This window comes from Pan paniscus, chromosome X (genome assembly GCF_029289425.2).
Source record: "Pan paniscus chromosome X, NHGRI_mPanPan1-v2.0_pri, whole genome shotgun sequence".
NCBI classification, from domain to species: Eukaryota; Metazoa; Chordata; class Mammalia; order Primates; family Hominidae; genus Pan; species Pan paniscus.
Genome location: NC_073272.2, coordinates 70,157,712 through 70,181,444, shown reverse-complemented (window position 1 = coordinate 70,181,444; position 23,733 = coordinate 70,157,712). Strand labels below are relative to the sequence as shown.

Below are 23,733 nucleotides of genomic sequence, written 5' to 3'. Positions count from 1 at the left end.
TCTGGCCATTTTTCTCACCCAGTTCTCTGCTACTAAATCAGGCCCCTGCTTTCTCTAACACACACCTCTGCTACAGCAGGCCTCTCCCACCTTGTGTACCTCTTGGGAAAATGTCAGCATTTTGCCACCACAGATGTGGACTCCCATCTGGTTGGTGCTATTTGAAGCAGTGTCTGGGGCTGGGGTGGAAGACCAAGCACACAACTTTCACAAAGGGCCTGTCACCACCCCAGGGAGCTGTACCGATCCCCAGGACGGCCCAGCTCGGCTAGCTGATCATCACTAAGGAGAGAGCCCTCTGGCCCCCAAAAGTTTGGGATGTTCTTCCCACTGCTTTGCCCACGCCCTCCCTTCTCAACTACTTCAAGAAGGTCTCTGAGCCACAGTTCATTGCAACTATCGTTTATTAAAAAATATATGTCTCCTTGGAAGAAACACTGGTAAACCAACTAGTATCATGCTTACTTTGAATCTTTGTTTCTCTTCCCTGGGAGGGGGAGGGCTGAGCATGGTTGAGACTTTGCCACTTAGTTAACATCAGAGAATCAACCTCCCTGCTCACCCCTCCTCACCAGAGTCACAGTCGGCTGTCACTTTATCCCTTTTTGCCTTCAAGCCATTGTACTGCCCAGGGAAAGCCGCTGTCCTTTCCTTATCCTCATCCTGGGTCCCATGCTTTATACAGTTAGCCTCATTCTGCTGGTTGGACAACTGTTAACAGAGTTCCCGGATTCGGCTGGTAGTGCTTAAAGCATCCTCAACATTGCCTCGCTTGCACCAGCCCTAACCCAGCAGGCTAGGAAACAAGTGCCTCAATCCTAGGGCCAAGCACTTCTCTGTTCTCCCCTGCGTCGTCCCTCCAGTATGGAGGCGAGGGAGGCACGTTGGCTTCAAAGGAGCACAGTGGGGTGGGGGGGGGACCTGAACCACACCTGCTGCCTGCACTTGTGGCGGTGAAGATTCCCTTGACCACAGTCACTGCCATCAGACTCTGGGAAAAAGCAACAAGATTTCACAGCTCACCAGTAAGCGAATCTTAGCTCTATAGCTCAAATGTACAGCATAAAGTCTACTTTCCTCTTGAAGAAACCATAAGCTACCAGCTGTTGGGGAGGGGCTGGAGCAGAGCATATGAAGCAGCTGCAAAAAAAAAAAACCAAATCAAACTCATGACGCAGCTGGCCAAGCAAGCCAAGTGCTGTCCCGCCATCCCAGCACAGAACTGGAAGGCAAGTGACTCCCTGTCCCTGTTGGTGGAACCCAGGAAGGAACCTCAGCAGAGCCCTCCGTGTCCTCCTCTCAGCCCAGCCCCTGCTTTCCCTTCTGCTGACAGGACAACCAGGCCTGTGTCACCTACTCCATCACAAGGCCTGGCTCCTTCAGGACCTCATAAGCCTTTAGAACCTTGGCAAATTGGATTCTATGCATTCACTTAAATAGTAAAAGTAAAATTTGCAATAATGAAAAGGCTGACACAGTAGCACAACATGGTTTTGGTTTAACAGCAGCTTAAAAAGGAACAAAAAGGAAACCTCTCATGCAGACACATCAGGTGGCATAAAACAATAGGCAATTCCACGCGGAGCATCATTAGCCATTCTCTCTGTCCGCACACAGGACTCTGGCTGCACCTCAGGGGCAGCAGCTGCTTTCAGGTCAAGTCTCTCACCCTCTCACCCCAGGCAAAAGCCCTTCCTCTCCGGCCTCAGGCTGACCCCTCCTAGCTCTCAAGAGAATGACCAAATGCGAGTGCCCTTAGTGCAGCACTTGCTACCATCTTCAATCCCTTCCCAACCAGCTGGGATAGAAGATGCCATCTGATTGGAATATGAAAATTAAAGCATTTCTCTAATAACATAGTACCATTGATGAAGTCTCCATAGATTTTCTAACCCAAATGTGTGTGAATATATATATATTATATGAGAGTGTATAATATATATATATAATAATTTCTATATATTTTATATAAATTACATATATATATCTATATATAAATAAGATACTTTCTGTCGCCATTACGTTGCACCGTTCAGAGCTGCAAGACAGCAGTACAGATAGGGAGAAATGCCCAGGAGCATCTCATCATGTGGTGCATTTAGCTCACTTCACAAGCCGTGCAGCTGTCCAGAGTCTGTCTTTCCATCAGTCCTCCTCTTTTCTCTTCACTTCTGCTTGGTTTTTATGAAAACAATGGCTCTGATGGATTTTGCACCTGTGCTAGCGCTTGGGAAAGGTCCATGCAGGAATGGGCACAGTCACATGATGAATGAGATGGCATCATCCCAAAAAATAAACTGAAACAAACAAAAACTTAAAAAAAAAAGAACAGGACTAGAAAACTTAATTTTTTTTGACATATCTAAAAAAGGGGACAAGAACAGTAGCATTTGTTCTCCCCATGGGGACAGGAATGAAGAGGGAGGAGGGAAGAGGGACTTGATTTCTTCTGTTCACAAGAGAATGGTTGGAGGGGATTCTTCAGAGTTTTTCAGGGGATGGGACCCAAATGTAGTGCCCAGACTGGTCCTCAATGATTTGTTTGATTTTGTTATAAATCTCTTCCAGTGAGTCACCCTGTACAATGGCTAAAGTGAAGAGGAAAACAAAATTATTACTGTGGTCCATAGCACATCCCCCAAACCCAGCAATCCTGCCTCTCCCAACAATCCTACAAGTCCCCCCTCCACCCCCTCACCCCTCACATGAAGGACATGTTCCCAGGAGTATGGGTTTGGGCTTGGGTTCACTGGCTGGCTGCCTGTGTGTTCAGGGCCGTAAGGGCAACCAACGAGGTACCCCAAGTCCAGGGCTTGAAGTCAACTCACTGAGACAGTGAGACTAAGTAGTAATGACCAGAAAAATGTGTTTATTCAAAAGATGTTTATTGAGCACCCACTATGTGCCAGACCTTGCAGTTCATGTTGTTCTTGGGTGCCATAAGGCCAGCAGCTTGTTATTCTAAAGCAGCCTTACTAAAAGATTTGGAAAATCGCAGTTCTCCACAGAAAGAACTGAAAGCCACAATTTCTGGCAAGAGGCAGCGCTCCTGGGCCCATCACATCTGCTGTATGTCAGAGGTCAGCCCAGCAAACAAGGACATGGATGCTGATGGTAAAGGGAGCTCTGAAGACCCAAGGTGTGTGAGGACATTTATGAATTCTTTACACAGTTAACCTACTGTCACCACCAGCTAGAATGGATTCGGCACTGCCTTGCATATATTTATGTATATATATGTCACTGTACTTCAAAAGGTGAAGAACGTATTACATAGAAACCTTCCCAATGTTTCAGGAACTGACCTTACACACACACACACACACACAGACAGACAGACACCCCAACAGACAACTTGAACACCACACCGAGGAATCATCATCATCAACAAACGTTTATTCAGCACCTAAACATGCAAAGCAAAGTACTGGGGGAGGGGGAGTGGAGCTGAAACGGAGGGAGACAGAGTAATACAGGGAGCCTACAATCTAGTAAGGACAAGACAAAATGAACAAACCAACAATTCAAGGAAGCATTTGGTGAGTGGTTTATGCTATAAACTGGCTGAACTGCTATGGCTGGACACGGGGAACTTGGGTGCTTTGGAAAGGTTTGTGCTCAAAAACTTAAAAGCAACTGGAAACTCCGTGCAAGGTTTCTACATTCTGTCTACACCTCTTTGAGACACTTACAGAAACAGGTACCTGGCTAGTCCCCCAGAACCCCCCGCAGGGCAGCAGGAGTCTTACCCGTAAAGTACTCTCCAAATTCCTGCTCCAGTTTCATGGCTTTGTCATAGATCTTATTTGCTTGTTCATATGTCTGCCTTCGGTTCATTTCCCTGCCAAAGACAGAAGAAAAATAGTTCTGAACCAGATCTTATGTTCTGATTAACCATAAAGGATTATTCCAGGATCCCTAAAAATCTGCTAAGCTGCCCTCTCAGAGCAGCAGTGGCCCGTGGCTAACTCCTCAAACCTGCGTTCAAAAGTCCAACCATGAACATATGCACAAGCCCTCAAAACAGGAGCACCCAGTGACCAGAGCTGGGGTACAGAGTTTCTTTCAAGTTTCTGCCCAGCAAATCACTTTCTTCTCCATTTCCCTTCCAGACCCGATCTTAGCTTGGTGTGTCTGAGTTCTCAGTTAAACACTTACATAAGGGCTTCAATGGACTTGGGCTTGATGAAAATGGCAATGGGGTAAAGTTGTGCTTGCTGCAGTCTCTTGATAGCATTGCCGGAAACATCTAAGATGCAGTGCTTGCCCTGAAAAAGCAGAGATTGTATCAGCCCAGCCACTCCCTATTCACCAAGCCCCAAGCAGAAATCCAGTGACATTCTAAACATCCACCTTGGCCGGGGGTGGGGGTGAGGGGAGGGGTACGAGGGCCACCCAAAGTGGCCTAAGAAATTCGATCTCTGAAGTAGACAGGCCCTACTTTTTGCTCCTATTACCCAGAAAAGGCCATATCTGTCCAGGGTCCCCTATTCCCTGTTGGGTAATGCTCTGGGGTGAGTTGTATGAAGGAGACAGATAGCTTCGTCAAGGCGCTGGGAGTATGCAGAGGTGCTATGGCTTTGGTCAGCAGCACTGTTGGGCAGCTCCTGTGTTGGAAGGATAAGGATCCAAGTGGAACCTTGGCATAAGCATTGGCCTGCCCTTTGAGGCCATCTCCTGTACACTTACCCTCTCTGCAACTGCCCGCACTGACTGGATGCTGGTTCCATAGAGGTTATCATTAAATTGGCCCGCCTCGATGAACTTGTTGTCCTGAATATCTTTCTCCATTTGTTCTCGGGACACCACAAAGTGGTAGTCTTGTCCATCCACCTCATTATCACGTCGAGGCCGGGTAGTATCTGAAGGAAGAAAGGAAATGCTTTGTGGCCCAGGGGCAGTGATCCGCCCCAAACCAAAAAATACTGACTGGTCCATTCTCATCTGGGTGGGTCACTGGGCCACTCCATTTTTTTTTTCAAGTAAGTGGGAGAAAACAAGCAGTTGGGAAGCAGTTTGTCTGGCCTACTTCTCTTCCAATCTCCAGGTCTCACACAGGGGGCTATTTGCTTTAGCTTAAACTGGACTAGAAAGGTGGGGTTTCCTGAGCTAAAGCATGGCAGAGGGTGCCAAACTTGGTAGAGGAGACAGTGAACCTAACAAACTGTTAATGGAGTCACATCAACACCACTTTGGCTGGGCCTCCGTATTTGTCCAATCATTCTCAACCATCACCACTGAAACTTCCCCTCAAGAGTGAGCAGCCAAGCCTGATGGCTTAATCTCTCCAACCCCATCAGCTTTTGGGGAATATATTGCCACCTACTCTTTTCCAGGGTGTCAAATGTACCCTGTCCCCAAATAGCCCTAGAATCTGATCCCAGACCTTTTCCATAAAACATTAGAGCAACAATTCCCAGGGCACCAAGCCTCACTCCTCTGGGCCTTCCTGGACTCTTACGTGGCACACAGGATCCAAATTTATGTGGAAATTCGGAGATCAGGTCATCATTGACTCGGTCCTTCATTGGGCCCAGGATGATCACAGGCCTTGCATAGTGAACTAGAGAGGGAGAGCATCGAGACAGTGAACAGAGGCCCCCACCAGACAGCCTGTCCTACCCCTGAGTCTGGCTAGAACACAGAGGCTCTGGAGCAGAGACTCAGACAGGGTAAAGCATCCTCAGCCATTGTCTGGCTTTTAAACAGAAAGACATCAAAGAGCCTTTAATTTGAGAATATCTAAGTTCAAGGCAAGTCTGAAACCGGAAGCTGCTCCCCTTCTAACAGAGTCAGAAAAAATCTCTGCACTGACACCAGTAACTGAGCAAGGTTTTTGCAGAGCAGCCACTGAAGGGAAGAACCTGGACCTCTCTTTTAGCAGTGGCTACATCTACTGAAATAGACCTTCCTTGTAAATTTGCCCCCTCCTTTGGAAGATGTCCTGGCAGCAGGCAAAGGCACAGAGAGAAGTGCACACTGGATGCACCCCCTTCCCTATGACACTAGGAAGAAGCATAGAGAAGAAGGAGCCCATGGGCTGGATGTGCCATGAGTCAAGCCTTCCTCCTCCTCCAGGTCCCTCCCTCTGCTGCCACAGCCACCCACTGTATTGAGCCCCACGACCAGGAGACCAGCACGAAGACAAGGCTCTCAGAGGAGGCTTACTTTCTTGCCGTGTCACTGGCTCATATGACAAAATAGCATCCTCTTGTCCTTCTGCAACAAAAAAGAGAGATAGGTTAGCACCATATGATCTGCCTCCTTCTGTACAACACTCCCCGTACCCCTCCCCTGCCAGGACACAGCCTTATCAGGTGGTCCTTGCCACCACCTGTGATCCTTTCTGTTTTCTGCTGGTGAGAAAGCACATGAAACCCTTCACTGGCTCTGAGACAGGAGTCAGCAGTTCTCTTGTTCAGTGAAATATCACTGGGCAAAGGGCCAAGGCCCAGAAGCCATGAAGCCTCCACCCCAAACCACCCCAATTTGTGGGGAACTCTTCTTGTAGGTAACAAGTCAGCTGTGTGCAGTAGCCCCCTTGCTCTGGTAAGAATGACAGGGACACTTTGACTGGTTGAGATGCTTGCCCGAGTCCCCTTCATCAACATGCAGGGGAGTCAGGGCACACACCCAGGTCCCCAAGCAGCCTAACTTTGCCCTTTTAAAGGTCTACCAACCCACCTCCTGCATTGGAAGCAGCATCCAGAAAAGTGGCACATGGCTCTGCTAAGGTCCCCAGTGCCCTTTAAGAGCAATGCTGAACCTGCTGTCTCTTCCTGGTGGAGCCCCATGTCGAGCCTAGCAATGTTGAGGTTTTCCTAAAACAGTCGTCAAGCCACTCGGTGCTGGGTGCCTGGAGGTCCCAAAGTGGCTGATGGCAGTCCCAGGGAAAACAGTGATATTTGCATCAAGGCACACAATGCTTGCTAAAAGGTTTCTTCTGAGCCTAATACTCCTGGGCAGATTTTACAAGGCTTCTAGCCACCATAGCTCCTGAAAAACCAGTGCTCCCAAAGTTCATGAGGTTTGAATTACAGTTTCTCTGGTCTGGTCACAGGATCTCCCAAGGAGAACTTGGCAATTACCTCATCCTTTAACTGGCCCCAAAGGCAAAGAGGTCCTAATGACCTGGAAAGGCAGATTTAGGGCAGTGTCCTAGAGGAGCCATTTTTCTTTTGGTCTCTGAGCAAATCTATAAACCTGGCAGCACCTATGGCCCACAGTACCCATGGCAGGGATTTACTCTTTGGCAGTTTACCCTTCCCAGTGCCAGGGATGCTTTTAAGTCAGGTCCCGGCCAGCACTATAGGGCTTATACTCTCCTTTAATCCATGGGGTGAACCCCAACCCATAAGGAGAATGAACTGGCCACAGCATTTCTAGGATCTCAAAGTGTACATGGCTAAAAGAAGCACCAGCCTCTGAGCAGCAATGGCAGCTGTGCAACACTGGAATGAGGATGGCTGGGATACACGGTGGAGCTACACGACATGGAAGGAATGACACACACTTACTGGAACTGCTTTCGCTGTCACTGGTGTTGGATGTCACTCCCTCTGCAAGCCAACAAGAAAGAGACTCCAATTCAGAACACACCACTGAGAGGTCACATGCAGCACAAAACTCAAATGCTCCAGGAGCGAGACACTGAGCTGCCAACTGAGTCAGGCCACCAGAGGCCTGCCACATCCAGGCTACCAACTGGGAGGCACAGCTCCAATCCTGAGCCCCTGGCCCTCTCGTACTTGTCCCCAGAGCCCTCTTGGTCTGCCAAGTCCCTCCCTATGTACTACAAGCCATACTTCCTTCAGCAGCATCCTCTTCATCTGAATCAAATTGACCTGGATGGTTTCCAAATCGTATTTCAAAATGCATCTCCCAAGGCTAACAACAGGAAAGAAAAGACAGTGACAGGAGCAAAGAGAAGTCCAGGGACCAGTCTGCTCATGGGTGTCCCCCGCCCAACAGAGCCCCCGAAGTACAGAACCATGTGGCACTCCACAACTAAGAGGCCAAACGCTGGATGGGTTAAGCAGACACCAGGGAGCGCTGCTCTGACCATTCGGTGGGCTCCCCAGCCTTCCTGCCACCACTCCAAAGCAGGAGAGCCTGGCTTCAGTGGTGAGAGGGGAAGCATCTCCATCCACCACCAGACACATATGTCAAAACACAGACAACAAAACCAACAAAAACACCTTGAGGACAAGGCAGCCCTCCTGTCTCACACAGCTGGGATCTGCCCATCTCTTAGTGGTGAGGGAAAAGAAAGCTCAGGCGGAGGAGCAGCGCTTGTAGGAGGCACAAACAAAGCCCGCCCATCCAAGATGACACGTGAATGAAGATGAGACATGGACACAGCAAACTATGGAGAGAGATGCTGCTCATTTCAGCCAAGACCACACTGTTCCAGACCATGATATGCTGTGGCCCCCCCACCCAGAAAGGACTGGCTGAGTTGCCACACATGGCTAGTTCCTGAACAATCCCCATGGGCAACTCCTTTGCCTTTGGTCTGTATTATTTATTGAAGGAGAGTATATGCTGATAGAACCCATTTGGTGTCTGTGCACCCTTGCACGCAGCAGGATGGCCACTAAGGCCTCATCATCTAGGTCTTTTTCATTTTCCACTCCAGGATTCTTTTCCAGAAAGGAAAATGAGGTTGGAGTTTTCCTGAGATAAAGCACTAAGTATATATGGTCCATAAATGATGCTGAGGCCCCTAGCAGACCAGCTCAACCCCTTACAGGTGCTCTGTGGGAAGCCAAACAGTGGCTGTTTGCTGAGGCCCGGGATCTGCTGGGACATCCCAGATGCAGGTTGGGAAAAAGGGGTCACAGTACCCTTGCCCCTAGTTAGAGGACTGTTAACAGCTGCAATTCCTACACCCAATTCTTTAGCGTGGTATCACTGGGAGAAGAATCCAACCAGCAGGCACCCCTCCCTTCGACAATAGGCTAGAGATTAGCTGAGTGGTTACCTTGGAGAAACATTTCAAGCCTACTTCACTTCTAAGGTGGGACGCCATGCTTACGCCCTCCCACTTTGAGTAGCAAAAGGTAAACAAAGGCATGAATGATATGGACTTATTTGGGTACTAGGGATCCATAGCAAACATGTAACATATGGAGCCACACATGCACTTCTTCCTGCTGTGATGTCAGAGTGCTCACAAACACTGCCCTCCCCTCACCCTTCACCCTCACCCATGTCCCCAATAGCCCCACCCCCACTATCTCCATTCATGCCACAAGTACAGTGAACGGTGTGTAAGTTGGACTTACTCAGGTTCTTTGCTCCATAATAATCGTCACTTAACCCCGGGAAGTCCTGATTTCACAGACAGCAAGGGCGGAGAGAGGACGACGGGGAGAAGAGGGGGGAAGGGGAAGGGATGGGAGGGAATGGAAGAGAGGGAGAGATTTGGGGAGAAGAGAAAAAATAGAGAAAAAGACAAGGGGGGAGGAAGAATACAGAGGTAGGTGAGCACTAGTGACAGAATTATGAAACACCATGAAGACCTAGCACTATAGTGAGGCCAGGAACTTTGCCACAGAAAGAACATCCCAGGGCAGATAAGACATCAAGACTTCATGCTGCCCAATTCATTGCCAGAGGGCCTTGGAGTAGACTAGCTTTCTGAGGTGTCTACAGCTGTAGGCTAATGGGACAGGACAGGTGACACTCCAAGGCTTAGAGCACCTGCTTTGACTAAATTTTGGTTGTGGAGCCTAGGTCTCTGTTTGCCCCTGAAATCACCATTTCCCTCTGCAGTGCGTGAAAGAGCAAATGTCCGCGTGTGCCAGGTAGGCAGATAGAATTGCCATCACCTCAAGAAGCTTTTGCCCAATACTGATTCACTCTGTTCAAACCCTTCAGGAAAAGTTTTGCATGGTGTAGAGTGTGGCCTCCAAAGCTGCCCTGAGCTGGACAGATCTTGGGGGATGAGCTCAGCTTCTGGAGAAGCACTAGGCACTTTCAACTCTGTCATCCAGTAGATACCCCCTCGCCCACCAGGCAGGACCACTGAGCAATGAACACCTCCCCAGGCTGGGCTTGGCATGGAGGGACTCTGGGACCCATCTGATGAAACTATGGTGACATCACCTCAGGCCTCTGACTCAGACTGTCTCCTAACTGCTCATGAGCAGAGCCACCTCGTCTATGGCTTCTCATTGAACTACTCCAGGATGATGAGCCGTGGCTGCCATCTAGATGAGGGCACCCTTCTGTCCACCAGGTACCACCCCAGATAGCAATGACTTACACATACCATGACCGTGGACCAAGCTGGCCTGACAGAAGGACATTTCCTATCAGAACCAGTCTCCTGCCAGCCCCAATAGACCAAGACCCCAAGATCCCTCCATGTAAGACAGAGGAGTCACTGGTAAATGAGAGATGTTTACTGTTCATGATGAGACAAGTGAGAAGACATTTTTCAAGCCAGACCTGGTGTTTAAGGTTAAGGTTGGAGCAGTTAATTGCTGAGGCACATGGTAGAGCAAGAAGATTTATCAGGATTAAATTTCTTCTTCCGTTGAATTTAGCTCAGTGTGACTGCTCTTCCTACCGAACCAACTTTGTGTTTCTCAATAGATCTTTATTTGAACAATGTGGAGCAACACTCCTTCCATGTCAATTCATTTAAGCAGGAAGGATTCTCCTGGGAAAACTGGCTCTGTAGGCACTCTAGGATGACAGCGAGTCTGCTGAGAGTTGTGTGGATATCCTGTATGCTTATGCACGTGCATGGGATTCCAGAAGTAGCCCCAACTCCAGGGATCCTGGGAAGAAAAGGCTCTTCTCTTGACATACATGAGTGAAGTTAAGGGAAAGAAAACACAAGAGGAAGAAACCAGGAGAGCAACACTGAGTCCCTAGACCTTGTTCTCTTGAAAAACCATTTTCCTGACCCTGACAGTCTAGCTGAAAAACCGTTCCTCACCACCACAGCAGAGCTCTGTCTGGCACTTCCATTGCTAGTGCCAGGCACTTCCTGGAGGCTGACCCTGGGACCAGTCCCACCTCAGTGCCTCCAACATTCATTCTAACTGAGGAGCAGGACAAATAAAACCCAACATCTCCTTAGGCAGAGCAATTTCTGCCCTGACTCTGTAGATAAGCAGGTGCACACGCACACAGGCAGGCACGAGGCCACACGTGGCCCTGCCCAGGCTTCTCTCGAGGGAAGGGCAACTGAGGATGAGAGGATGGGGCTGCAGATGGCCTGCTCTCTGGACTCTGCTGCTACTTACGTTCCTGTATGCTGCTCTCCTGGGCCATGTTTTCTTTGCTCTTGTAAAATGGAAACTTTCGAGAGAGGCGGAAACTCTTTTTACGTTTCGTTTTGATCGACTGTGAAAGAACATGAAGATGGAGGGGAAGGACAGAAGAAAAAAAAAAACAGAACAATGGATTTTAAAGCATGCAAGAAAAACTAAAATGGAGACAACGGTGAGCTAAATAAAAGACCATCTCTCACAAATGGAGTCTATGAGATTAAATGAAAGTTGATGTAAGAGGAAAATTATGTTTACGAGAAAATGTTGTAGGGATGTTAGAAGTTTCTACCTAATCCAGACACTCATAACACTCACTGGTACTTCCTAAAGAACAAAGGCCACTGTAGCCTCCTGGACACATGCCCTAAGGTACCACTGATATACACATCTACTCCACGTCTCTCTTCCCTCTACTGCTCCGGAAGTTCTTTGGCCTGTGAAGCTCATAGAAAAAAAGGGGTGAATGGAGAACCCTCCTGCCTCAGGTGGTCTGAAGGGAGGTGGGAGCTCTGGAGCTGGGCTTCTTGGCCGGATGCTCTGACAGGATCTATAGCCAGGGAGACACCCACGAGTGGTTTCATTTTCCCCAAGCAAGTCAGCCTTCCAGACAGTCCAACTCTAACACATCTTCAAGAGCCGGTACCCAGGGGAAAGGAGCACAGACTGGCTGTGAACTTTAAGAGCTCCCTCTCTGCTTTCTGAAAAGCAGTCAATGTTCTGATAGGACAGAGCCAGCCCCCTGAAAAAGAGATTTTCTTTTGTGTTCCCCAGTTCTCCTACACATCAGACTAAACTCCAGGCTTCTCAACCCTCTTTACCTACTGGCTGATTTCCTTGGGGATCCCCACTTACCCTGTTAGACTCAATCATCCCCGTCCTGGCATGGAACTTCACAGTTTTCAATCGAGCTCTTTCTTTCTTTTCCACCCTGTTTTGGAATCAGAAAGAAGTCCTGTTACTGCCAGTAAATGGTCTCAGCAGTGGGTTGCAGCAGGCAGAGCAGCCATTTTTTTGGCTCACTGAGTAAAAACCATGTTGAGTACCGACTCTACCAAAAAGGAATCAAGGCACAAACGTTGCTCTCAAGCAACTTCTAATAGGAAAACAAGAAAGAAATACCAGCAAGAGGGCAGGAAAGGCCTTGCTCATGATCATGACGACTCACCTCTTCTTACTGGGGATCACACCGATCTGCTCACTTTCTCCGTGTGGGGTCACCAGCCTTGCCTGCCACCACTCATCATCAGAGGCATTAATGACATGCAGAATGTCACCATAAGAGAAGCTGAGCCCCTGGCTTGGCAGGCAGCTGTCCCGAGTCCGATCATAATCAAACAGGGCCCTGAAAGGCACAGTGAAAGATGAAGTGATCATCCAACCCTAAATGCCAAGACACTGGCACCTTGAAAAGATGGAAGGCCAACCCAAACAGTACAGACATAGCAGCCTCACAGTATACTAGAAGGATGTCTCCAGGAGACCACATCCTTCTTTCTGAGCCAAAGTGGTAAATATGCACCCGCTTTCAAAGAAACATCTCATTCTCCCAATAAGAAGCATAAGAGAAAATATTTTACAAACCCCATCTCCTCTTGGCTTCTGGATGCAAGATAAAAGTCCAAAGTAGAACTCGCTCAATAGCCCTCTCCCTCACCCACATCCTAGGAAACTAGCTCTAGCAGGGCGCTTTCTCAGTTCACAAACATATCTTCAAAAAGTAGCTAAAGAGAGGACAAAAAATGTTAACTACAATCCCAAACAATGACTGGTAAACACTCCTGAAGCACTAAAGAAAGGGCCCTATGTCCTCGGGCAGCCAAAGAAAAAGCACAGAATGGTAGGGTTGAAAAGACCAATGGGACCATAGAAGTCACCTAGTGCGGTCTCTTTCTCTTACATATGGGGAAACAGAGGTTCAGGGAGGAAAAAATAGTTTGACCTAGGTCATACATCTAACCAACCTGGGACAAAACCCAGGTCTTCTGACAAGACATGCTGTTGTGACATGCTATAAATGATGCAGAGTAAAGAAATAAAAGGGAAGGTGGGAGAAGGTGGGGAGGGAGCTATACAATCCAGGCTTATGGAAAAGGACACCAGCTTGGCTGCTGCTAGAAGTCCTAGGAAATGGTATTGGAAATAAAGGTCTGAAGCAAATTTTGGAAGCCCTTGAATAGACATGATCTAGTGGCCCCTGGAAATCTGAGAGGAGTGACACATCAAAAGAGCCTTAGGAGGTCGGGCGCAGAGGCTTACGCCTGTAATCCCAGCACTTTGGGAGGCTGAGGCGGGTGGATCACCTGAGGTCAGGAGTTCAAGAGCAGCCTGGCCAATATGGTGAAACCCCATCTCTACTAAAACTACAAAAATTAGCCGGGTGTGATGTCGCATGCCTGCAGTCCCAGCTACTCGGGAGGCTGAGGCAGGAGAATCACTTGAACCTGAGAGGTGGAGGTTGCAGTGAGCCAAGATTACGACACTGCACCCCAGCCTAAGCGACAGAGCAAGACTCTGTCTCAAAAAAAAAAGCCAAAAAAAAAGTTTCTACTTTTCACATCCAGTGGAACCTGTCTTCATATGGAGTCACCACAAATGGGTGATTTCAGTGAGAAGTTTGTATTTTTCTACCTGCAATCTAGGCTGTCTTCTTCATATTCTCTGTTAATAGAGGTGTTTTCACACCTTTGCACACACAGCCCAAAATCTAGTTCCAAGACTTTGACTTCTACCTGCAATACTGTGGCCTTTGGCTCAGTTGGAAGCTGCAAGTAAAACACACTATCTTACCATATGCAAGCCCAAATGAGATAGGATGTAGTAAAACCATGAAGAGTGAAATACCCACCTACTGCTTACAGCTCTTGAAACAGAGTTCTTAAAAATCAGCGTCAGATGATTTGAAAATGAAAATACCCAAACTCTAACAAAAAGCCCTTTTTTCCCCTCAATTTACACACTCAAAGCAGTAAGGAGAATGGCAGAGGCAGCAGACAAGGAGGTGCTGTCCGAGAGGTGCATTCCAGGCTATGTGTGACAGAATCAAAACTGAATGCATTCTCACTGCCTGAGTCCTGCATTTCCTAAAGCAAGGAAGACATTCTGTCAGCCACTCCTACTAAGAAGAGCATCATGAAGCAACCTCATTCTCAGTGACAATGAGAAACACTGGATGTCATTATGGGTTTCAAAGATTAGAACAAATATAGTAAGGAAAAGAACAGAACTTGAATTAGGCACAAATTAGTTTGGTGAGAGAAGGAAGGAAGATGTTAAAATGAATTTAGGAGGCCGGGCGCGGTGGCTCACGTCTGTAATCCTAACAATTTGGGAGGCTGAGGCAGGCAGATCACTTGAGGTCAGGAGTTCGAGACCAGCCTGGCCAACATGGCAAAACCCCGTCTCTGCTAAAAATACAAAAATTGGCCGGGCGTGGTGGCGGGCACCTGTAATTTCAGCTACTCGGGAGGCTGAGGCAGGAGAATTGCTTCAACCTGGGAGGCAGAGGTTGCAGTGAGCCGAGATTGCGCCACTGCACTCCAGCCTGGGTGACAGAGCGAGACTCTGTCTAAAAAATAAATAATAAATAAATAAAATAAAATGAATTAGGGGAGTTAGGATGAATTTGTAGAAGATTAGAGGGCAGAGTTTACTGGTTGTAAGTTTAAAACACAAGATACATTTTAGCACTTCCCAGAACCATGCTTGACCTTTGGCAACAGCAGTAACAAGCTGAAGTGTATAAAGTAGAGTTGACGTAAACATGTTTTCTAGATGCCGGGAATCCAATTGTTTGTAATTTTTTAAATATCTGAGCTTCACATAAAATTGATGTTAACAGTTTACTTCCGGCTGGGTGGGGTGGCTCACACCTGTAATCCCAGCACTTTGGGAGGCCGAGGCGGGCAGATCATTTGAGGTCAGGAGTTCGAGACCTGCCTGGCCAACATAGCAAAACCCCGTCTCTACTAAAAATATAAAAATTATCTGGGCGGGGTGGTGGGCGCCTGTAATCCCAGCCACTTGGGAGGCTGAGGCAGGAGAATCGCTTGAGCCCAGGCGGCAGAGGTTGCAATGAGCCAAGATTGTGCCATTGTACTCCAGCCTGGGTGACAGACTGAGACTCCATCTCGAAAACAAAACAAAACAAAATAAAACAACAAAAAAAAAATTAAAACACATACAGCACAAGCTAAGTAAAAACAATATAAACACAGATCAAAGTCAAAAAGATTTTGCCAGTAGTTAACTCTGCACATTGGGAATTGTACTATTCGGGCTTATGTTTTTAACCACAGCATGTGTTCCTTTCACAATTTTCAAAAAACATTAAGTCAATTAAAAAAAAAGTGGGGAAGCAGATATATCAAGCACTGGTTTGAGTCATTTACTTCAGATGAGGAACACGTTTGGTTCTAAGTTCCCTGGCAAACAAGGCAAAAAAGGAAGTTGTCTAAGTCTAATTTCCCAATAAAAAATGGTACCCAAGTCTATCTGGATTTTGTTTGATGAATTTATGAATACTGAATGGACAAGAAATATGAACAGGATGGACAATGCTTTTTTAAGCTATGGTTTTGTAAAAGACATAGAAATGTAGTATCTGAGGTTTGAGATTCTGAACTAGACTATTATTCACAGTTGAGAATGCAAAAAAATTGAACAAGAATTTCCTTTTCTATCAATCAGAACTGCAAATAGAAAAAGAATTTTGCAGACCGCTAAAGCCTCAGAGGTCATTTTGTCCAACTTTCTATCTGATAAAGGAAATCCCTTAGATACTCTCTAAGTTTCTTTCCAGCTCTAGTATTTAATGAGTCTGAGTCTTTCCTAGATCTTCTCTACCAGGCTAAACATTCCCAATTCCCTCAACAATCCCTTCCTTTGTCATAACTTTTATTTGTTTTCCAAACCCATGATGTGGATTTTCTCTAAATCTACTTTGCCTCTTTTTCCTGCTTAAATTTTGTTTGACTAAGCTAGAAAATTTCCTCAAAGACAATGAAAGCCAGGCCCAGATATGCACACAGCCTCATCTAGAACTGCACACTGGGTGACTCTCAGACCAGGGCTCTTCTATCTCAGAAAATTTCATAAGGCCTAAGTCACAGTCACATGTGCTTTTTTCAAAAAAAGCTAATTATCGGCCGGGTGCAGTGGCTCACATCTGTAATCCCAGCACTTTGGGAGGCTGAGGCGGGCGGATCACAAGGTCAGGAGATGGAGACCATCCTGGTCAACATGGTGAAACCCCATCTCTATTACAAATACAAAAATTAGCTGGGCGTGGTGGTGCATGCCTGTAGTCCCAGTTACTCGGGAGGCTGAGGCAGGAGAATTGCTTGAACCCAGGAGGCAGAGGTTGCAGTGAGCCGAGATCACACCACTGCACTCCAGCCTGGTGACAGAGCGAGACTCCATCTCAGAAAAAGAAAAAAAAGCTAATTCTTCACTCAGCTACATGGGGAAAAATACCATTCTTCCACTATTTAATAACTTAGTCTGGTTGGGTGCGGTGGTTCACACCTGTAATCTTAGCACTTTGGGAGGCTGAGGCGGGCGGATCACCTGAGGTTGGGAGTTCGAGACCAGCCTGATCAACATGGAGAAACCCTGTCTCTACTAAAAAATACAAATTAGCTGGGTATGGTGGTGCATGCCTGTAATCCCAGCTACTCGGGAGGCTGAGGCAGGAGAATCGCTTGAACCCAGGAGGCAGAGGTTGCGGTGAACCGAGGTTGCGCCATTGCACTCCAGCCTGGGCGACAAGAGCAAAACTCTGTCTCAAAGAAAAACTACTTAGTCTTCTTTACACGGAGTATGTGTTAGATACATGGGAGATACAAGAGCAAAGTTTATTGTCTTGTGGAGCTTACTAGGTGACAGAGGGTATAGTATACTAAGGATGTTGTAGCAAGAAGCCCAAAAGGAGGACAAACCAAGGCCTAGAAGGATTCACAGGGAGTACAGATCACATCTAGTTTGGGGAAGCTACAAGGAGATACTGCTTTTTGAATTGGTTCTCAATGAAGATTTAGGATTTCAAAAGGTAGAGCTGGGGAGAGGTCCTTCCAGCTAAAGAGAACAGTGTAAGCAAAGGTCTGGAGGCAAGAAGCACAGGGTTATTTTCAGGGATCAGCCGTGCATCGAAGTCTGGCTGGGCCTCAGAGAATGGCAGGTTGGGGCCTGACTGTGGACAGCCTGCACTGTCCAGCTAAGGAGTTTGACATTCATTTAGTAGGCTTTATGGGACCAACTTCATTACCTCAGCTTTCTTATCCCATTATCAGGCTAAACTTTCATGTGGAAATAAAACCAGTAAAAGAGAGTAGGCCAGCGTACTAAAGTCAAACAACTTCTCCCATGAGATATATTTCGTGTAACCAAAAAAGTATGTAAATTAGACCTTAATAATTTTTTAAAAAATATTGACTGCTTTCCTAAGATCTTTAAGAAGCAGCTAAACTGTGGCCATCTAGCAGTGACAGTCTGTCTTAGGAACACCCTGGAATCCTAATGAAGTGACAGGGACTGGCACCTCTCACAAATAAATGGCTCATGGTAGGTTTGATGAGAGGAAGAAGGAATACCTTTTTCCACAACACTGATATATCCTCCTCTTCCTCCTTTTATCCTTAGGGCAGGCACTAGAGAAAGTCAAGGCAGATACTCCCCTTTCAAATCAGGCTGAACCACTGTCCCAGGACGGAAGTCCTACACATGCAAGGCCCACATGACATAGCAACCAACCATTTCAACCTGACTCAAAATTAGAGTGAGCATGAAAAAAAAAAAAAAAAAAAAGCAAAAGGTATTTGTCTCTTAATACCTAAAGAAAGGCCGCAATTAACCAACTGCCACCCTGGTCTCACTATGTGTGTGCTTGTGTGTGTGCACATGCGCACATGCATGCATATCTGTGTGTGTTTCAGCTTATCTGACAAGATAATGTGTTGGGAGAGTAGAAGGAAGTCTCAAAAACTCATATTCCTTCTGTACTTAAGATAAAAATAATTTCATTGAGGCCTCCAAGTTAGGGACTGGTTACATCAGAGGGAAACACTGTGCCATGAGAGAATAAAATTCATGGAAATATATTACCATCCCCAGCCTGAAGTCACAGTGCTTGATGTACAAGAAAGATGATCTGCCCCTGAATATGTTACTTCTTAGTTATGGCCACATATCTCTATGAAGCCAGGGAGAGCCAGAGCCTGGGTATTCCTGCAACTTTTCAAACATCAACGCCGGGCCAGAAAAATATTACATTATTTAAGAGCAAGGGAAAGAGTGTAGCCCAGGGAAAATGTGACATGTAAAAACAAAGTGATGGTAGGCTACAAAACAGCTTTCCAGAGCTGTCATACCACCATGAAGAGCAGATGCAACTTCCAGGGGATGTGCAGGTTTGAGTTCTTGAGCTCATCTTCAGCACTCTAGCTCTCAAGGCTGCTGCTTGTCTCCCTAAGGAGAAAGTGTTTCCAAAGGTCTTGAAAGACAATGTTGTTTAAGAGGTGACCTTTAAAAATATCCTCGAAGGGATGCATGCACCCACCCACAGGGATAATGTACGTGCTCTAGAGGACTTTGTCCAGTCTTCCTTTCAGCTGGGTCCTCTCTGCTGGATGGAAAAGCAAGAATATAACCAGCTCAAAGTAAACAGATTATCAGGCAAAAGTCCTTGCAGTTGAGATCCTAAATTGTGAGATTTGGGTTGGAAAGATCCAGAGAAATTATAAGCACTTGGCACAGCCACCGTGATGTCTTAATGAACCGGAACGCAAAGCAAATGGTAACTAAGAAGGAAACTGGTCAAGCAGGTTTCTCGATGCAAAGCAAATGAGCATTTTAGCGCTATAGCCTCAAAGGCAAGGGGTTGCTTCTGCTAAAATAACCTAGTATTGTGCCCACCTCTCTACCTGTGGCTCGAGCCATCTGTCTATAGCCTGAGATGCTCCGTCAGTCCCCTCACCCAGCTCAGCAACTCCTCTGAGGCCCAGCCTAAGTCTCTCCCAGCTTTGTGATCCTGCCCACTCCAAATTTCATTCTTCTAAATCCATACTGTATTTGCTACCACATTTGGCAGCAACCTTTCTTTATATTTTCTACTTATTGCTATTTAATTCTTGCAAGGTTTTTTTAATGTTTCATATTACACCGCCAAAGTGGAAGCCCTTTGAAAACTGAGACCATGTCTTATGCTTCATGTGGGATTCTGAATCCTTGTGAATGGTGGGTGAGACCTAGCTACAGGGGATGGAGTGTCCACAGAAGACCCTCCCAGTTACTCCCTAGTTTCTAACCCTGAGAGTGTTCCCTCCCATAGTAACTGGGGCCTAAGATATCACTTTATTCCTTTGGCCAGAAAGTACTGGATAAAGGGCACACATTATTTGACAACTAAGCAGCCCATCCCTTGCCCAGTCTGTATAAAGCATGCACAGAAAGTTATAAAGCAACAGTCACTCATCAGCCCTTGACCTTAGTAAGAATTAAATTTCCAGCAGCCTCTGAAGAGCAGCCTAACAGCACAAACCCGAGCACTCAGACAGGCACAGTGTGGGACAACACAAAAGGAGTGATCGGGCCTCCCTGGTGTATCTTGAAGAAAGGTGCATGGAGAGCAGGTTAAGAGCACCTTCCTCCTTTGTCTCTGTCTCAAAGTGTCAGGCCTTATGGCAATTATGATGTTGGAGAGGCATTCAAGGACCAATTAGCCCGCAATGAGCGACTGTTTGGGGCTCACAGCACTTGCAGATGATAGGATGAGCTGAGGGATTATGAGTGCAAGCCCAGGACTAGTGTTTGGGAATAGGCAGTTCTAGAAATCACTGATGCAGGAAGCTCTGCCCCACCCTCTGGTAGCCCTGAACACTTACATACATTATTGTTGCTTTTTAAAATGCATATTATCCCCACCCCCAAATTCTGTCAGATAGTGAAGCCTGCCAATATTTCCCCATTGGCATCTTAATCCACTATTGAAACTCATTAACAAGCAAGACCAAGTCAGGCTCCACCAAGCACCACCCTGGGCAAAGCAGAGCAGTTGCACAATTAATGTCTGCTTGTTGACAGGAATGAGCATTCTCCAGCCTTCTTTAATGAACAAGCCAATATGTCTGACATTGTTTCTTGAATCAAGACTACAGATGCTCTAACATGATTTCCTTCCTAAGACGACTGAGATGGCAGATGGCCAGTCAGGAGGCCAGGACTCCCAAACTACCTGAATGCCGTCCTATGGCTGCAAAGAATGCAGCCAGGCTAGCCCGAATGGACTTTCAAAAGCTATTTCTACAACTGTACTCTTGAGCCTCTTGGCAACCTTTGGAGCACAAGGGTCTTTGCTTTACTCATTCAATAAATTAAATTAAATTAAATTAAATACAAGTATAGAACAAGGTCATCCCTGGAACTCTAACTTACTCAGTGTCTTTGTACTGCCTTCACATCAGAATGGTCTGAGTTAAACACCTACCCATCCCAACCCTAAGCAAGAAGTTCAAGAGAGGTTTATTTCTGTGGACTCTTCCAGTGGGCAAGGCAAATCCTCCAGCAGAGCAAAAGCCCTAGGCTGGGCAGACTGAGGTGCTGTGCTTATCCTGGTCATCTACTTAAGAGATAATTCTAGCATAGTGAAGTGTGAGGAAGGTCCTTCCAAATAAGTCACTGATGACTTTAAAATCAAATTTCATTCTCCAAATACTGCTCTCGTTCCTTCTTCCTCCTGCTCCCTGCTCTACAAACCCCACGTCCCCTGTGGTTAGTACAGCTGCAGCTCCCTAGGGTTTCACCTGTTAGAGCCTCTGTTGCAGCTCTAAGAGAGTGTTATTTACTTCAAAATAGCTTTGCAAACACATGTACACCAAAGGGAGATAGATACTCAGGGGAGGGGAAGGAAAGCAAAATAATTATGTCATAGGGAAAGCGACAGCAAAATAATCAGAGGTGACACCCAAACTGAAAAAGGGTTCCCTCACTTTAACCACCTGCCGCTTAAATCTTTTCTGGGTAGATGGCGAACTGCCAGAGGGCAGGGACCATACCCGCTGCTTCCTTGAATATACCCTGCAACTGTGCCCAAATTCTTAGCCTTGTGTTTTACTGCTTTCTACATAGTAGGAGCTAAAGTAAGTGTGATGTTTATTTTTTATAATTTTTTATAGAGACAAGGTCTTGCTCTGTTACCCAGGACGGAATACAGTGTCATGATCATAGCTTACTGAAGTCTCAACCTCCTGGGCTCAAGTGATCCTCCTGCCTTAGCCCCCTGAGTAGCTGGGACTACAGACACATGCCACCACACCTGGCTAATTAAAAACTTTTTACTTTTTAAGAGCGGGGCTCACTATGTTGTGCAGACTGGTCTCGAACTCCTGGGCTCAAGCAATCCTCCTATCTTGGCCTCCCAAAGTGCTGGGATTACTGGTGTGAGCTGCCACACCCAGCCTTGATTGCTTGTTAAAAACATATATTTTCCTGGGCAGGGCGCGGTGACTCATGCCTGTAATCCTAGCACTTTAGAAGGCTGAGGTGGGCGGATCACGAGGTCAGGAGATCAAGACCATCCTGGCTAACACGATGAAACCCTGTCTCTACTAAAAATACAAAACATCAGCCGGGTGTGGTGGCAGGCGCCTGTAGTCCCAGCTACTCGGGAGGCTGAGGCAGAATGGCGTGAACCCAGGAGGCGGAGCTTGTAGTGAGCCTAGATCGCGCCACTGCACTCCACTCCAGCCTGGGCAACAGAGCGAGACTCCGTCAAAAAAAAAAAAAAAAAAAAAACACCACACATGTATTTTCCCAAACCTGGTGAATCCAAAGCACTAGAAAAGGAGCCTGGGAATCTGTATTTTTACTAGCATTCCAGCTGATTCCTATGAGGAAGTTGGGGAAACACTGAAAGAACCACACTTTATAGTCAGAGCAACCAAGTTCAAGTTCCAGTTTTGGAACTTCTTAGCTATCTAACTGGAGTCTCAGTTTTCTCATCTGCAAAATGGGAATCATAATATCTACTCTGTAGGATTATTAAAGGGATATTAAAAGCCATTTAAAGAGAATAACAAAGGTCTTGATGAACAATGTGTTCCCTAAATGTTTGTTCCCCTTTATCTTGAAGACACTGAGGAACTAGTGAAAGCTTTTGAGCAGATCATGTTCAGATTATTGCTTCAGTTTCAACCCCCTCTGCAATACCCAGGCAAATGGTTGCCCAGCCTCTTCTGTAACACCTTGAGTGACTAAAGATCGAATTTACTATATCCGGAAGCAGTCCATTCCATTTTCAGACAGTTTTAATCATTAGCTCTTCCTTCCTTATGTTGAGCAGAGATCTGCCTTGGGTGACAGAACAAATCTAATCCCTTTTCCACATGATAGGGTGAGGCAATTAACTTAGATAAGGAAAGTACATGCCGCTTGTTTGAGGCGATGAGAGGGCAGTTTTATTTATGCACATGTCCAGCAAGTAGTAGATATGCAGGTCTGTAGTTCAGTAAAGAGATCAGGAATGTCATTTATACGGCAGGATTTGAAGCTGTGAAAATAAATGACATTGCCATTTAGGGGGGGCAGAGCTAATGAAAGGTATTAAGGAATGGTAAGCAGGGTAGAAAGAGAGCCTTTAAAGAAGAAAGCAGGTAATTCATGGAAACAAATGTGGTGAAGAGGTCAGAACAATGTCAGAGAACCAGTGAACCAGTCACTAAATTTGAAGACTAAGAAGTCACCCACTGATCCCTGACAGAGAGTCAGGTTTCTGCTCCCCTGGAGCTTTCCAGAGCTGCTCAGAGCCACACTACCACACTGAAAAGCAGATGCACGCTTCCTTTCGGGCTAGTGAAAGAGAAGTGATTTGAAGCAGCAGCAAGTACTCCAACATTTCCCAACCTGGATGTTGACATAGGTTTCTCAAATAAGGCTCCCATGCTCTATCTTTTGGGGAAACACTGCCTAGTACAGTCCTTCCTGGAGATTAATCACAGGAAAGAGCCCCATTTTCCTCTGTTTAAGCCTGCATTTGCCCAACTTACTAAACCACTGATTTTTCACACAATACTTACTAATATCTTGAGGAGCTAGTGTTTTCTGGCCAATAATTTGGCAAATGCAGTAAGCAAAGGGATACAAGACAATAGTTTAAGGGACTATTGGTATCAAGGGATATTTTCTTCTTTTTAAGAATGGAAGAAGCTTAAATATGTTTACATGCTGAAGAAAAGGAACCAAGTGTAGAGTGAAGGGCCAAAATCAGGAACAAAAGGGAAGAGAGCAAGCCAGGTTCTGATAAAGGGGTTAGCTTAGCAAAGGGCCTCAGCTCAATGCTTTAGCCATAAGACATTAAGTGCCCCTGATTAAATCTAGTGATCGCAAATGGTTACTATTTTCCTAACCACATCTACTTTCCTCAGAGGATACAGATAATTTATCTAGAGAAGGTTAC

General features: G+C 46.4%; 1 protein-coding gene across 5 annotated transcripts in view; it reads right to left on the bottom strand.

The window, feature by feature from the left end:
• Positions 1–386: 386 nt before the first annotated feature.
• Positions 387–23,733, bottom strand: part of DLG3 (discs large MAGUK scaffold protein 3) — a 59,477-nt gene continuing 36,130 nt past the window's right edge. For 3 of the 5 annotated variants that reach the window (XM_034950562.3, XM_008973568.4, XM_055106915.2), the window contains 10 exons: positions 12,454–12,630; positions 12,141–12,216; positions 11,262–11,361; positions 7,518–7,559; positions 6,169–6,219; positions 5,462–5,563; positions 4,690–4,862; positions 4,159–4,268; positions 3,750–3,841; positions 387–2,588 (listed from right to left, as the gene is read on the bottom strand). In XM_034950562.3, coding sequence (XP_034806453.1) covers positions 2,482–2,588; positions 3,750–3,841; positions 4,159–4,268; positions 4,690–4,862; positions 5,462–5,563; positions 6,169–6,219; positions 7,518–7,559; positions 11,262–11,361; positions 12,141–12,216; positions 12,454–12,630 — 1,030 coding nt within the window. In that variant the 3' untranslated portion in view covers positions 387–2,481. Of the gene's footprint in view, positions 2,589–3,749; positions 3,842–4,158; positions 4,269–4,689; positions 4,863–5,461; positions 5,564–6,168; positions 6,220–7,517; positions 7,560–9,287; positions 9,334–11,261; positions 11,362–12,140; positions 12,217–12,453; positions 12,631–23,733 lie in introns of all 5 variants that reach the window. The other 2 variants (XM_008973566.4, XM_034950561.3) reach the window with 2 other exon arrangements.